Source organism: Acromyrmex echinatior, chromosome 10 (genome assembly GCF_024713525.1).
Source record: "Acromyrmex echinatior isolate Ae372 chromosome 10, ASM2471352v2, whole genome shotgun sequence".
Lineage (NCBI taxonomy): Eukaryota > Metazoa > Arthropoda > Insecta > Hymenoptera > Formicidae > Acromyrmex > Acromyrmex echinatior.
Genome location: NC_141861.1, coordinates 1,654,700 through 1,672,373, shown reverse-complemented (window position 1 = coordinate 1,672,373; position 17,674 = coordinate 1,654,700). Strand labels below are relative to the sequence as shown.

Sequence of the window (17,674 nt, the reverse complement as noted above, 5' to 3'; positions counted from 1 at the left end):
AAGAATTATAAATGTTAATTTTACTGAAGAAATATGCTTCTATAATTTGTTTCTAAATTGTGTCCGTTAAAGCGTTGCATCTTGTATTAATTTAACACAAAGATTTAGGTGCACCATTTAGGACATGTGAAATGTTAAAAATGTTCTCACAAGTTTTTTACTGCAATGTGTTTAATTAACGTAATGCTATATTTTATTATGAAATATTTTAATGTCTGATAATCAAAGTGATTTTCATCGGTGTTGTTACGCAGAGGTGTATATATAGTATTCTTACGTTTCACGCATTAAAAATGAAATACGTGATGAATTGCAATAAGATTTTCTCGTGCTCAATAAAATGACCTCGCCGCGCGTAAAGTCGGAGTTTAATGCGGGCCAATCCATATTCTAATCCCTTGGGATTGCGCGATTACGAGGTCCGAGCAACGGAGCGGTACGATATTCGCGGCCGAATGCAACAGGGCGTACAGATCGTGGCCGAGAGGGATGATTGGGTTCGCACGAAGAATAAAGATGATGATGAGGAGGAAGGGGAACGAGGCGTTCGTATTTCGTGAGGCTGCTAAGGTCGTTGGTTAGTTGCTTGGAAATCGAAATAATGAGGCATCGCCTTCTGGGCATAGTCATTGGATCACGTGCCACTGCGGTCGCGATCATTTTCCATTATTATTGTTATCGATCGGCGTTCCCTACCATGCCTCCACCTCCTGGACTCGCTTTCTTCCTCCTCCTTCCCCCGACCGATATTGTGACGACTTGCGGTGTACTCCGCCGAAGGATAGAAATAACTCGAGTAAATTTAACTTTCGATCTCATTTCGGAGAATGTGCGTACCTACATGATTGCATACAACCGATCGCGGAACGGTTCGTTAAAAAGTCTTGCATCGATTCGATTTCGTCTAAATTGAACACCAATGAAATAAAATCGTATCTTCTCTGGATTCTCTCAATATTGTGTTACTCAATCAAATATTTTTTTTTACAATATACTGACATTAATCACCGACATGTATGTTACTCAACGTAAAACATTTTTATTTACGTATTTGTTTTTCTTTCTTTTTCTTTGAATTTAAAGGATAATTTATATTGTTCGATGTAAGAACATATAATTTTCTCTACGAAAAGAACGGTTTTGTTGAAGTATTTAAAAATTTAGCACGCTGAGAAAAATTTCTAGTTGAATATTAATGGAATTTTCTGGAAAATGCATTGAAATTTTCTAGTTAAATTTATTAAATTCTAGTTAAGATAAAGATATCCAGATGACTTTTGATTGATACGATCAGAATCTTACCGATTTGTTAATTTTTAACCAGAAATTTTTCTCAGTATATATAAAAATTTTGTTGAATTATAAAAATAATTATAGAACGTTTAAACGTTGACCATAGTGCAAAAAATTTAATACTATAGGTATTAGATTAAACGTCTTAATAATTACTTTGATGGTCCTGACAAAATTATTTTCAGATTTAACTAAATTTTAGATACTTCAACAAAATCGGTTTTTTTCATGGGAAACTTCGAAAATAACAAGCTCATATTTGTTGTACGAATAAAAATCTATGAATGTGGCACATCATGTAATAAAATTTTATATAATTTGATATTTCATAAAAGGTAATGATCGGTTCGCAGGTGGTAATATGTGTCGATATAAGATTGCCACGAGAAATTTTTAATCCCCTATCGCTAAGTAGCGGTCATTACCGATCTTGCGTTATGTCGAAACTTCGGCAATAAAGAAGTTCTGCGAACTTGTACGAGGTTCGTTCATTACACAGGACGGAATGGCTCGAGCGATCTTGCACGTCGGTTCCATCCACTTAGGCAGATTCTTGAGCGAATTCCGGTGGACAGCTGGTCCATCACGGGGGTCGGGGTCTAATCTAATCGCCAAAAACTCACTCTGCGTGGCGGAGAAACTCCCTTCATTTCGTTCACTATATACCCGCCCTTCTCTTCCTTGCGGCGGACTTACGAGAGTTAACAAACTTTAGGAACGCGAACCGCAACGAGAGAGGAACGTCTTGAGAGGTGGCGCCTCAACCGGGGTTATTAGCAAAGTTCTCATCACGTTTAAGATATCTTCTTAATTACACTCTTTAACAGGAGTGCTTAATGCCGGCGAACTTTGATTTATCATAGCAACGAAAATTGTCGCGTTTCTCAGTAATGAGATAATAAATGATATGATCTTGAATGAAATGATTTAGAAGATGATTAGGAGATTGAAGATGCTTCAAAATTATTTTAGGCATTTGGCTAATATATATCGAGCAACTAGATCTATCTTTATTTCTATGGTAATATTTAATAATACAGTGTTGTTACAAGATTTGTAGTCCTGGGCATTAGCTTGACGTGTATCAGCATCAAGTATGTATTTAAAAAAAAGATTATGATTCAAGTGACAACGTGAGGGGATATAATTTTTTATCTACTTAAAATATAGACATTTAATAAAATAAAAAATTTCTGGAATAATTTTTATTGATGTAATCTTTATTAATTCAATTTTATGCATATAAAATTGTATTTAAGTAATTAGAATCTTGAATTATTGCATGTCACAAAAATATAATTAAATTACAAATTAAAGAAGGTAAATTAAAGTAATCGTATACATTACAAGTACTTTTGCAATATAAACATACATGAAAAAGATCGATAAATAAAGCTTTAACAAAATCTATGATGTAAGCATAACGTTTTAATTAAATGAATATTTTGTTTTACCTACTTCGAATAGTTCACAATTTCTTGTTCCCCTTTATGTTATAATCTTTCTATTTTATTATTCTCAAAAAGAATACATTTGACTTGAATAAATGGAAATCAAGAGCATACTATTTTACGATTCTTAAAAGAGTACGGTTGATAATTATTCATGCCTATTGTCTGTCTTTTTGTAATGGAAATAGAGAAACGAAGACAATAAACGTGAATGATAATGTACGTTAAATTAATGTCTAGAATTATAAATCTTGGACAGCATTAGTCTAATGAGCCTAGCCATAGATATAATAAGTAATAGACTGCATATTCTTTGATCTTAATATTCTTAACATCTGTGCTCCCTTAGAAAGAATTGAATATCAGCATTTCTCTTCAACCTGATATTTTAAAGAAAGAGAAACGGATATGATTCAAGCTACACCTTGTTTTATCTAAAGCGGTAGTGACAACTTCTAGAAATACACAGTCTTTTCTTATTACATCTGGATTTAATATGTTCGAACTAATAGCTTCCTCGTATTAAGTACAGTGTCTCAATTTATTATGTAGGATCATAATATAGCACCGTGGCATATAATTATGAATAGTAAACGCAGGAAGTTCCGAGTTTACCTGAATCGGCGCAAAACGGTTTCGGCAGTAAGCCGTCAACTTTTCTTAGCGTTCTACGTCGTTACAGATATCACTCGTCGCCCTGCCTTGTCTATGCGCTTGTTTGCCGCTACCGGTCGGTTACCGTTATACCCGGGCACGCGATGCGCGCACGATCGAAAGCGATGATACCCGGGGGGTATCGTCGGAGGTTCCTCCAGCGGAGGAACGTTCTCCGTCATCGGCGCGCAGAGATAGGCAAAGGCGCAGATAGTTGCATGCGGCGAGCGGAACCTAAGTGCGGGTTCAACCATTAGAGCCTGTGCGAACACGGTTCGATGGAGCCCCGAGTTGTATAATGACCGGTAAGAGGTCGCGTCGAGCCGAGGGATACCCGGTGAGATCAGAGGGAATCAGAGGGTGACCGGAGGGGGCACTGGCCGGAGATAGCCGATAAGTAGAAAATCGATGATTCGGAGGCATGCTAATTCTAGGTATAGAGCCCGCCCGGCCACGTCGTGCTCTCTCATGAACAGCTCGGCGCTCGCCATCGGCATTAATGTAACGAGATATCGCGGTCGAGTCAACCGGCGTGAGCGCCTACAACGTCGCTCTGATGAGACTCCTCTCCGCGTTCCCGGGTTGTGACAGTCTCTATTTTCAAGCTTGTTACCGGTAATCAGCGTTTGACGTGGAGGAACGAGACGGCGCGGCGGTTTGCATTGAAACCTCCGTGGCTCTCTTCGTGTATACGCACGAAAAGCGCTTCAACAGTGGGACTTTGTCACTCCGGTCTAAAATTCGCGGTCAATTTTACTTTCTATTTAAATTATTAACTAAATTTAGTATTAACTTAATTTTAGTAGTCTACGTTTTTTGTCAATAATTAAAAATAATTGGTAAGACGCTCCTCATGGCTAGGAAGATCCAGATTTGGAGATTCTGGCGGGATATTTTTTGCAATGAATCTTTTACAGTGTTTTATAATGTTTATTAAACAATTTAATATTATTAAATTGTTTTGGACTGCGTTTCTAGACAGATAAATAATTAGCGCGCAGTTTGCTTGACTTAGAAATTGTGAGATTCACGCAAAAATATTATGCACCAACATCCATTTTGATCGAATATGGTTCTTTGCTTATTTATGTTAATTAAAAACAATTTGAGTTTCATATCTTTCTGATTGTCGAAATCCAAATCGATACAATCGATCTTTTAAAGTGAATTAAAACTGTTACATCTAAAATATCTTTTTTTTTCTGAATATATATATTTGCCAATTAATTCGTGTGTGGGCACCATTTGCTTTGAAGGCTGAATAATTAACTCCTGGATCAGTATTTATAGTCTATAGGACGTTCTTATTACAAGATTTAATGTCTTAAGACACTAATACAGCTCTGTAATTGATTTATGACGTTTCAAGACTATGTTTAAAGCGGTCTTGAATATAAAAACTGATTATGAATGCTGGACTTTAGATTCATTAGTAATACCAATTAAGAGATTCATTTATCTTTGATTGTACCGAAATAAAATAGCAATATAATCAATAATTTAAGTTAAATTAAAACTGTTATATAATGTCTAAAAACAGTTTTTTTTCCAATTCCTCAATATACCGATTTCTTAATTACTTCGCCTGTAGGCACCATCTGCTTCGAAGACTGGATAATCAACTCTTAGATTCGCCAAGACTTATTGCAATATTTTTTTTCACAACTAGGTGCGAACGAAGAAGAATCGAACAGCACATATAATACGCTCATATTTCCATCTCGGTTACCAGCGTCGGCTGTGTTGCTTAATGACGAGAATATTTCACGGGCTGGAAATCAATGGTTCGAAGCTAAGCTAATTCCCGAGTATAAAACCCGCCTCGGTCATCGTGCCCTCTCACGTGTCCGTTCCGCGCTCGCCGACGGCATTAATGTAACAAGAAATTGTGGTCGAGTCGGCCGCGCGCGCCTGATGGCACTCTATTTGCTCGCATTATGACATTTCCCGTCTATTCCCGAGCTTGATACCAATAATGTGCTGCACGTTCATGTCTGTTCGCCAAGAGAACGCGTCTTTGCCTATGCAATTTGCATCCACGCGTGCACCATATCGTTTTTCCCCTTCATCCGTTCTCTCCTTCTGCCTGTCCCCCTGCTCGCCCTCAGGATCGTTATAGGTTTATGTCGCGACGTCCTTAGCGCGACTCGTAAATTCATCCGAACATCATGCATGCTCGCGTGTATCGCACGACTACGCCGGATCCATTCTACTGAAATCATCACGCTTCGATTCTTTTTGTCGAGTATTCCAACTTCCTTATGATTACCAGCGCTAGTAAACGAGGTCCCACAATGCTGATGTTAAGATGTTACAAGATGGACACTGCATAAAATGTTTACTCTCTAAATCTGAATCAGTGGATAATCACTGATATCAGTATGCCACTGGTGAATTAAATGTGAGATCCCTAATCTAACTAATCATTATTTTGTGATCTAATTAACCTTGTTTTAGTGCTTAAATCCAATAAATATGATATTGGAAGATTGAAATTAACGTATGCTGGGTAATCAGTAACTAACCACTGATTCAGGTTTGGAGAGTAACGTACATTGTTTCAAATGTCTGTAAATTGATAGATAATTATTTCAGTTATATTAACTCAATTGACATAAGCAATGAAGAGAAATATACATAAGAGCAAAGTAATTGATAGACTTTGTATGTTTATTATTTATCTTTTACCTTATATAGTTATATGCGAGGATGCAATTGTATTTCTGGGATTATTGCTCGTGGTTATCCTAAGATTCTTAGTGATTTGTAATATTCGGCACAGACAAAATTAAAATCGAGTATAAAATAAAAATATATTCTACGCCATTGAACCAATTACTCAATGTATTTCGAGGAATGGAAGGCTGAGAGTATTCTACAGAAATCACCACGGCTGGACCAACGAATAGCACGAATCCGGCAACGGTGGGCCCGGTGATGGTCGATCCCCGCGGGGCTAATTATGGAGGCACACTGTAATTAATCCGTTCCCGAATGGCGGTGCGCACCGTCCGGCTCATTGTCGGGGATTCGTCGGGTTGTCCCTTCCCATCCCCTCGCCGCTTCTGTCTTTGCGTGCACGCGCGTACCTCGAATCTTTTGTCGGTACGCGGCATGTATGAAAGGGGGGTTTTCGGGACAGAGAGGAGGGCGGAAAAGAGCGCGCGAGAAAAAAAAAACGCGCTCGCGGGGCCCAAAGGGTGCCCCCTTTTGATTCGAAACCGAGCCAGGACTCGCTGAAAGAGGATGAATGAACGAGGGAGGACGTTTAGAAGCTGCTTTCTCTCTTCTTCTTTTTTTTTTCCTACCTTCCCGCCCCTCGAAACCTTCCCGAACCTCTGTCCCACTTCCCTACTTCATCCGCGTATGAGCCTCCTCCGGTCCCTTTTGTCCCTCGATGCCGGATCGGAAATTAGCTGCCTCCCAGCCATCGCTTTGTTTTCCCACCGCACGGCTCCGCCCCAAAAAACTACTTATTACGCTAATTATACGCAGTGCCGTGCGCGTCCGACTCCCTTCGCCGCCCACCCGCCGCTCGTATCCCCGACGCGTATGTCGCGGTCTTTTTGTTACGTGATGCGCCGCACCGGTCCCCGCGCGATTACCGCCAACTGTCGAACCGCGTGCCCGCTGTCGATTAAATCCGACATTTAGGCGGCGCATTGGAAACACTCTGTTGACTCATGTTCTCTTTTCTCTTCCGCCACATTCAACGTAGCCGCACGAGGGTCGCAGATATCGTGAAGACGTTGCACGCGATGCACACCTGAAAAACGGTACTCTCCTTTTGACGAAAGATCGAAACGACAGAGAAAACGACATACTGGATGAAATAACTGTGTGTAACGAAAAGTGCGCTGCCAAACCTGGTATTTTAGACAGAAAGTTGTAAAAAAAAAAATACAAAATAAAAATGATATATAACTATCGGAACGCATCTGCGCAGATATCCGTTTGGTTTTTTTTTTCTTTTTTTGTCATATTACTTTATATCATTTTTTAAAAAATGATTTTGCGTGTGGCAAAACATTATTTTTGGATATATACTTGAAAAATTAATATTCCGTGTACCGTGAATAATAATTCAACGTTAATTTCATTGTTCGTAACGTTAGATTTTGTATATTTTGTTTCATACGGTTGATGGCCTATCGCGTTTCGTGCAAAATTAATTCGCGTGTTGTTAACGGGTATTACGAAATGTGCCATAATACGTCCAGCGAATAATCGCAATCCGGCGGGTAATCGTCGTGATGAAGGGCTTGAGGAACGAAAACGTTCCGTCGTGCGCGCGCGCGCGCGCGTGAGACACCCCCGTAATCGCCGCGGCTGGCATTAATTACTGTGTTTAGAGATAATTATGAACTGGCTCGCCCGTGCGCATTGTGCCGCTCGTCATCGCTCGTACCGCTTCTCCGTCACACGTGCGAGCGTGTGCTTATTTCGGAGAAGAGGAGAGTACGCAGGTACGCGATCGCGTGTGCCCAGACGACGGATGTAAGCAAAGCCGCAGATGCAGTCTTTGTAATGCTAATGTCTAGTTTACTAACAGCGCAACGCGTCACCCTTCTGCGCTGTGTCGATGCGTGAGGTGGGATTAATTCATGCCCTTATTTCTCCCTTCGTACGTAACGCAAAGTATCCGTTTCCATTCTTTCGCGTTTGTTATTCTCTCGAAGCGAGTTGGCGCTTAACTCATAAACTGTGCTCTTAATTAACTTTCGAGGAATGAGTATTGCAAATTTTGCAACGTTCATTTTATAATTAAATTCGGGATAGATTTGGAGTTAATTTTTATCGGGACTTGCGCAAATTAATTATTATTACTTAAGAATTGAAAATGGAAATGTATTCTTGTTTCAGTTAAATTGAAGGTGGAAATAATCCATTGTTTTAGTTTAGTAAATTAACGACATATTGAATAGGAGCACTGGCGTTCTATGAAATGATTAGAAATAAATCAAATTGAATATATGTTGATATGAGCATATAAATTGATGGGTTTTTTTAAATTTGTAATACTGAGTATATTTTAAAATTATTATAGAAAATATTTTGTTAAATGTAACCGTTATTTAAAAAAAAGAAAACGAATAATAAATTTTTTTTTCTGTATGTTCTGTTAGAAAAAGCTATATGTTGATATATGTCGGTAGAATTAATATGTGTTGATATATTCTTCATTTAGAAGACGACAGAAAATTTTTGAGCAAAATCACAATAAAAGAAATTGTTTTTTTAATGACAGATAATTCTCTTTAGAGAATTAATTTCATAATCAGTCATGCGTATTTTTATACATGTTGGAAGGTAATATTATATATCTTTTTCCATATTCAAATACGAGCTCGAGTACGTATTGTCTCGCATAAAAATTGAATGGTACCCGTTCGTCGACGTAGCACTAGAAAGGGTGTTATATAGAAGAAAATATATATATGAAACCTCTGACCGCGCGAGCGTTCACCCTCGAAACAAGATCCCGCAGGAAGAGGTGGACCACGTGGGAGCTCTTCACGATCCGGGCTACGCGTTCTTCTTTAAATATTGACGAAATAAACGTATAAATTACCAGCCACCTCCAGAGGCTTGATCCTCCGGCGGGCATACTTCCTCGTATCTTACATGGACGTTGATTCGGGTAGTTCGGACCGCCAAGAGCACCAGAAAGGTGCCAAGATGCACCGGTCTTGTTCACCTTTTTGATCTCCATTCCCGGAGCTCGCGCAAGGAAGGCTGGCAAGCCGCTTCCTCGAAATCTGGTATCAATTACCTCGTGTAACGTACAAGTGTTGGTAACCGCCGCTGGGACGATTATGAACACGTTAATGGTCCGCGTCCCGGGACGCCCGAGATGCACGACAGACACCCACCGTGTAATTTGGTGTTATTTCACGTTCGCTCGAACTCGTGCATATTATATATCTATCGAACCCTGTTGTAACCATAGGAATCTTAGCGATATCTTTACGACGGTGTCTTGCTGTTTGTATCGATTCGCCGAAGGTGAAGATAATTTTTATCCGCGTCAGTTGCTAAATCTTTTTTGTTATATAGGTACTGTTAAATTCATCAAATTACTCAAATTTCAACAATACACAATTTGATTTTTACATTTTTATTTTTAACAATTTCTATAGGTCGTCACTGTTTCTAATATCATTAATTTAATTAACAAAATAGAATCAAATAATTTTCTCCAATAATTAAAAGTTTGTCGTTGCGTTACTTTGCGTTGTGACTATAAACTTTGAAAAAGATTTGTTTCTGACATAGTTGGGCATATTATCAAATTTATGTTTTCGTAAATACTTACGAAAAATCCACTAACGCATTCTAGAACAGCAATCTAGCAAAGACGCGATCTCTCGTTTACAAAGTTTCCCATCGCACTTATCCGAGATGCATCACCAAGTGTCAGAACATACGTCATATCGCGATCGACGTGTCGACGGGCAGATCGTGCGCATTCGTCAGCTCGTGCTTGCTCCCCTACCCGTAAACCGGAGTTCAAGGTGTTCCTGGAGAAGGGGCACCTCTAGGCTGAGAGATCTGGAAGACGGCGAAGAATTTCGCATAGCAGAATCCTGGCACGACGTGTCCGTCAGACGACGAGGTGCTAAGTACCCTCTGGCTGATGTTCGGTCAGCCGAGAAACTATTTCTGTTCCTGGTGGCAAAAAGAGGCCGGTGGGACGCGCCGTAACACACTTGGTTGGCATCGCAGCGAGGAACGCGTGCGATTCGGACGGCCAACAGGTGCTTTATACGCGACTGTCTGTGTAAGAAGGATCGAGGAGAATTGTCCCCGGGGTCTACGGCGTGACGCGGGCACCTTTCTGCAACTCTTTACGCGGGTCCAGTCACGATGACTGCCGACCGACGAGAATCCACGCGCGTCTTCGGTCATTTATTCAACGCGAAATATCTTTTGTCTTTCACAGCGCCACGTTTGTCTGGCATAATTGTTTTGAACAAAACAAGAAGCAAGAAGTAATGGATTATATCCTAGATGTAGTCACCGTATGTGTGTGTGTGTGTGTGTGTGTGTGTGTGTGAAAAGTGGCGATTTAATTATCAAGAAATAGGAATGTAATATTGTTTGTTATTGTCTTTATTGAATTACAATTATAGTTAGAAATAATTATTTTTATTTAGTAAAATTTAAAAAATTCATTTTACTTAAAAAATATAAATCCTGTTTATCTGGCTCTGTGAAATGCAATAGATTTTTGGGTTACATAAAATTAAACTTTAATTCTACGTTGATGGATAAAATTATTACGCTATATTAATCCTCTGGAACTAACGCTAAAATCTGTAACACAATTACTGGGTCTGTAAGACTCATTCAATTTATGTTAATTATAAAAGCTTAATTAATTTCAAGAAATCAAAATGATATAATTCGTATCAATTAAAAAAATTGTATTTTAATTAAGTACCTATATTATAATAGGAATAAAAAAAAAATTTGCAGATATAACATAAAGAAAATTTGACATTTTGGACATTTTTGACAAAGAGATAAATCTCGAAGAGATTTATGTGATTGAATGGGTCCAATAGATCCAATAGATCCAATAGATCCTGCGGAAAATTAATAATTGCGAGAGATATGCGACACGTTGCGTGTAATATAAATTACAGAGTATCATCTTCTTTGTTTTCTCTCGACACGTAAGTTGATATATTTGAACAGAACTAACTCGTAACAAATGATCCAACAATCTTCTGTCTTAACTATATATAAATAATATTAAAAAGATTACTATTTTAATATTTCATAAATTGCCGTACAATTCTAGTTTCCGTTGTTTGGAATACACAAATAGCGCGGTATGCGAATCGTGGACTGTAGCAACGTAAATCTGTAGCCTCCATAAATCTGCGTTTTGACTCTATCCCTACTTCCGGCACGTTGATGCGGCACCGGGAGCGTGTCGCGATGAGAGACTGGAGAGAAACAGAGAAAAGGGATGGGGAACGAGCGAAATTGTCGTGAGGATGTTGCCGTCGCCGAGGCGAGTCGGATTTAATCGAGGCGTACGCTATTACTCCCGGTCGCGTCGGACTTGCTGGTACCAGGCGGACCTCCTCGCCAGGTGTGCAGAAATCATCGCAGCAACGACACGGTGTGCACCAGCATTACCAGTACCAACAACAACCAACGTCGAGAGTAGGAGCGGCTCGCTAACGACCCCGTAGAACATGGATGAAGGTAGAAAGGGAGGAGGGCGGGAGAAGGACCGCGGGTGGGTTAAACTCCGGGCTTAAATATCAATCAGCGAGCGAGGAAGAGCAGCGAGGACGAGCGGTGGTGAGAGGAGAATCAACGCGGGCGGGGCAAGAGAGAGATGGATACGAGAGGAAGACAGAGAGAGAGAAAGACGGCTCCGGTGGTAACGCAGAACCGGTGTGTGACTCGCACGCTCGTGTGTCGGGGCACCTCTTCGCGGGTGTTTAATTAGCAACTCGGCAAACCAGACGCCATATACTCAGAACTCAATCAGATCCCTTCATAAGCGCACCTCGGCTTGGTCCTCGTATGCATAATGGACTGCCGTGTGGCTGTTTCACGCGCTGCACGGACCATGTCCCTCGTGTCGAACTGATGGAGTACCGAAAGAGGGAAAAGAGGGGTGAAGCTCGTAAAAATAATTGATATCTATCGATGAACGACTTTTCCACACTCGGAGAAAAACGTAGTGGTGGCAATTATAAAAGTGATAACTATACAAATTTTACATTTATAATTAATATATGTAATTGATTAAAAACTGACATATTACACTACTATATATAGTTGAATAAACTGTTTTATAATTGCAACGATTATAAAATAGTAGTTTAGTCAGTTATGTTAATTCTACTTATAAAACTTATTATATAGTTGTCATATTTGTGCCATCACTATATTTTTCGAGTACGGAGTTCATCGATAAATTTCAAGGAATACTGCAACATTTTAATTTTAATCTATGATGAATTTGGAAAAAATTAAAATTAATATTGATTTACATAATATTTTACATAACATTGATTTATACATATAATCAGGTACAATTTTTTTTTCCTAATCGTTATTCTAATTATTCCTTAATTATTACTTTTCAATTGAAGTAATTATATTTAAATAATCGGGAATACGCACATAGTTAACATATCCGGAAAATGGTTTGCAAAGTCAGGTTTAAAATATATTGCGCAGTGAATATATCTAGAGTACCGTTGTGTTGTTTTCGCGCAGCTATATATATATATATATATACCGAGAAGACGAACGATGTTGCTCGCGGCTGTTTAATTAGCAGCTCGGCTAACCAGATGCCATTTACTCAGAACTCAATCAGATCCTTCATAAGTGCATCTCTCCGGCTCTCGTATGCATAATGCACGGGGTACGCGAGTGGTCCATTCGCAGCCTCGAGATGAACAACGCGAGCGAAGGAGTAATTAAATCCTGGTATTGTGCTTCGGGATAATCGCATCTTTCAAACGAGAATACGTTGAAAATGCGCTTAACGACGCGTGGTTTTAACGCCGATTATTATAATTAACGATCGCATCGAGTCATCTCTCAAAATTGCGCGAGATTTTCTTTTCTTCCCGGCGCGTTCTCATCACACTTATCGCGATTCCGTTAATTTGTGTTCTCTCAAGATAGCGTTAATTAGTAATTACTCACCAACTCCCTCGACAGAACGTTTAGCTCGATATTAACATTCCATCTTTAAGAGCGGCGTATGCACCTGTAGATCGAGATCGCCAAGTCGTTCAAGTCGACTGCTCTGATTGCGCCTGAGGAAAAAAATCCACAAACGGGCCAGCCGCGCAGTGTTATTAGCGGAGAAACAGAGTCCACCGAGATGAAAATTCATTACGCCGAATGACCGCTGGAAACGATTTTATCGGGGATCGGCGGTTTCGGTTCTCGTAATTACCATTTCAAATGCTCACCTCTGCCCACCCGGGGCACCAACGCTCGCTCTCGACGAGCGACTTCTCGTTCCCTTGCACCGGGTGGTCCGTTTGGGGTCCCGGGAGGTAGTGGGCCAAGTGTGGGCTTTATTATTTAGTTTGCCTGTTTCGGTCTTCTCATCTCCTCGCGCCCTACCGGCGATGCCTCTCCTTCCAATCCGGAGAGATCCGTTTGCGCGTTCACGTCCGCGTCTATTCTCATTCTAATCAGCTCCGCCGCCTTTTCTTCGAGCTTAAGCCTTCGCTTCTTTCGTGCCTCTCCCAGCCCAGTATACACCGGACGGGCCCTCTCCCTGTCTCCCTTATTATTTTAGTGCCTTCCTCTTACGTCGTATCGAATGACTCCTCTGCATAGTCGTCCTTATCCTTCTGGCCGGGTGTCAGTGGTTGACACCGCCAACGCGTGACATTTACCAGTGGTGCTCATTGATCTTTATCTATCGATCTCCGAGTCGTCTCGTGCAATCTTGAACGCCCACTGTTTCACGGGCTATTCATCAGCAACGAGCTTGACGCTGCGTTTTTAATGCCCGCGATTGCGCTTAGACTTCTCTCGGTCGCGAAAGGTAAATGCAGCACCAAGGGTGATTTACATTCGCGCAGGCGTATGGAGGATTTATCGCCGTTTTGGCAGCGGCACCTACGGATGCTAAATTAATTTCGCAGCTTTTTTAAATTATTACCGTCTACAAAGGATTTATCTCTCGGTCGTGCAGAAATAATTTATCAGGATAACGAAGTAAATTTAGCATTAGTCCTTTTTTCCTCATTTCTCGGTACAACGGTGTCGCGTTACATGATATTACACGACGTAGGACATAATTGACTGATTATGAAAGAATTGGTAAATTGAAGTTACCTGATTTTTCTATTTGCATACATGAAAGTTGGTCCGAAAATTTATTATCGGACTATCATCCGATCTTAAGATGCGGTCTCTGTCGGAAAAGGAATTGAGTAGTCGAATTTGTAGCCCTAATACTGAAATCTATTCCTCGCACATAGTTCTGTCTGGTTGCAGCGGCGTGATTAGCATGCAGGTAGTCGCGATCTGATGACTATACAGAGAAGCCGAGGCGGTGACAGTCGCACGCGAAAAATCGTAAAATGCGTATCAAATGAAAAATCCAGGAACGTGCCGAATAACAAGCGATAGCCACTTCAGTATCGCCTATAAATGGCGATTTCCGCGGCTCTCGTCTCTTTCGAGAAACCTTTGTCTTCGCCGACGCAAGATACTTGGAAACGGAGTCTTTACAGAGCTGATCGTAGGATTTAATGACACCTCGAGTCCCTTTCTGGTTGTGATCTGCTTACAGATGTAACTCACATTTATTCACGTGGAGACAACCCCATAATTTGACCTGCGTAGAGTCTTCAGGAATTCAATTTTATGTACAAATAATTAGTGAACAAGATCTTATTTAATTAGAGCGGATGTTCGTGCCTATAATAATATTTTTGCGTGAATTTTACAATTTTCAATTCAAGCAGACTGTGTGTTAATTATTTGTCTTGAAACATAAGCTTAAATTGTTGAAATGCGTAATATTACAATGAAAAGAAATTAGTTAAATTAACCTGAAATATGTATATAATAATTAACTAAATTGTTTATCGAAATATTAAATTCGATCCATAATTTTGATTAATAATCAAGTCAAATCAATTGTACGCATTCTGATGAAAATAAAAAAAAACTGTGACATATAATGACAATTTCTTAGCATATTTTTAGTTGTTATTTTAGCGTGTGATAGTCAAATTTCAATTGTGATATATATTTAGTTAAAATATATATATTTAAAACTTTATTTAATGAACTATAGGAATTTTATAAATGAGAGTTATAAGTGAATTTTATAAATGAGTCTTCGCCACGAACTCAATTTTACATCAAGAAAAATGTTTTGTTCTTTAAACTAAAATTTTGTTGTAATAACAAAGATTTGATTGAAATATACAAAAATTTTTTTTGTGAAAATGTAAATGTTCTAAATTGCTTAGCTGGTGTAAGCAAATATTTTTATTATTTACAAAGCAGAGAAATTATTTCGTAAAAACAATTAAATGTTTGGTTGTTATTAAAAAATGCCTCGACTAAATAATTTTGCAGAAGGCATTAAATTGTTTTTTCTAGTTCAGAATTCATATTCATGAAATCATTTTAGAATATTGATGAAAAGTCTTACAATGCTGCGTTCTTTTTGTTCTGTTCTATGTGGTCTTTTATTTACAGAAAAAAAAGAAATAAAATTCCACCGTGTAATCATAATATACGTTTGATCATTGGAGAAAGAGTCTGGTTAATTGAAATTTTGGTTGAATCTATTATAATCCTAGTTGAGATAATTCAGAATTCTGATTGATATGATCAAATCTTCTGATTCGTTCATTTTCAACTAAAATGACTTTTTCTCTCTTGTTGGAACAACACTTTTTTCAGTCAATTTCATCTGCATTCTCTTTGTTCTTGCGATAAATGTATGCGCGTATTATTATTATCTAAGTTATAATACACTATAAGGGACCATAATTATCACGCCATTACCGTGGTGCTAAAATATCGGCGAGGGAAATAAAATGTAATACGCAGACGTCGTAAATACTTTTTCTCGTTGGGCTCTCCGAACCGCCATTATTGAACCGTTTATCGCGCGCATCCGGGTCGGCCAGGGGAGCGAAGGCTCGTCACGCCAAAACGAATGGATAAATAGATCGGCAGGAGGACGCGGCGCGGTAATATACGAGCGTACGCATCCGAGAAGTACCGGTAAGGAAGAGTTGTCGGACGGTGTATACGCGCGCACCGGGTATACATAACGTGGCACCGTTTGTGTGCCCAGTTAATTACTCGCGTAGTAAATTATCGGGTAATGAGGTGCCGGGTTCGAGCCCGGGGCCTTCTTCACGTCTCCCCTCCGTCTCCGTTCTTTCTCCTTCTCTTCGGATACTTGGCGAGGCACTGCCCTATCCCCGCTGGACATCCTACGGTGGAAAGAGAGAGAACCAATAAATCCGCCAGGGCCTTAAGGAGGGATATTGTTAGTTGTAAGGTAAATCATCTCCGCGGCTCGAAAACGGCCGCCTCACCTCGCCGCGACCTCCTCTCCTCGTCTCACGAGGCCTCGAGGAGACGTTTGTTACCTCGTGCACGCCGTTTCTGCACGATACTTTCTGCCCAGGCATCGCCACTTCTGCTTCTCTCGTCTTCTCGCCCTCCGCGCCCGTCTTCAGTACCAACGAGTCTTCCTCGTAGTCAGTCCAGTTAGCGTCAATATGCGGACACATAGCCTCGTCATTAGCGTCATCGGATTTCTGATGCCTGCATGAGTAGTCCTTAACGCGCCGGCCCGAATCGCGGGACTCAATAACGCTAAGTGCTGGACTTTTCGGAATTTTCTGCTGACAAGATGCTTCTTCCAAGATGTTACGCAAATGCATCTGTAGGAAGGAGAACGTCACAGATTGTAATTTATTACGAAGACAGTGTATTCATAATTTACTGACGTGTTATGGGATTTTATTTTTTAAATGAATCGCTTTTCTCTTCCCTGACTTTTAACATCGGTATATTGATAGTTTTTAATTATCTGAGAATGAAGTATGGCGATACTTTCGAGTATATTTAGGAGTATATCGGAGGGGGCATACAGATCTGTAAATAAATTTTGTTAAACCAACCTGAGTGTCCTACATAATTATTTTTACAAGTATGATACGAGTACGAAATAATTGGTGTGATTTTAATACATGTGATATCTATTGTATATATAATCTTCATCATTTTGATTAATATTAACATCAACACAATGAGAATTATATAAACATCGTATGGTGTTAAATTCACACTGACATTTTTTTTTAGAGTGTACATATTTTAACAATATTCTCATATGTTCTTCTCATATATGAGTACTTTTTTAAAATACAGATGTGATGGCTGTTACTAAGTGTAATGGATAATTTCCAGACTGCATATACACTGCCTATTTTACACAGTATCTGAAACGATCGAACGTGTGAGAATATTATTAATGATAGCAGGGACACGAATCAGTGATGTCATCGTGAAAGTATTCAAAGACGCAAAAGAATTTAAAGACACCTTCCCGTGGGCTACGTCTTTCTTTTATTTTCTTGTGCTTAGTTAGTTTTCATATGCTAGGACTTCATTGCGAGTGTCATCACATTCCTAACGTCTGCACGATCGGCTTGTGCCAAGCGTGAAGTCATCCTGGGACCGTCAACGGTGCCTTATAGTTCATAGAACGCAACAGCACAGCGTGACTTGCG

The 17,674-nt window shown here is 39.7% G+C and overlaps 1 protein-coding gene across 1 annotated transcript; it reads right to left on the bottom strand.

The window, feature by feature from the left end:
* Positions 1 to 2,659: 2,659 nt before the first annotated feature.
* On the bottom strand, positions 2,660 to 16,852 carry LOC105152878 (uncharacterized). Its single transcript, XM_011067407.2, has 2 exons — positions 16,472 to 16,852; positions 2,660 to 16,366 (listed from the first exon to the last, which is right to left on the bottom strand). Exons 1-2 carry the CDS (start codon positions 16,820 to 16,822, stop codon positions 16,349 to 16,351), a joined length of 369 nt encoding a protein of 122 aa, XP_011065709.1. The 5' UTR covers positions 16,823 to 16,852; the 3' UTR covers positions 2,660 to 16,348.
* Positions 16,853 to 17,674: the final 822 nt, after the last annotated feature.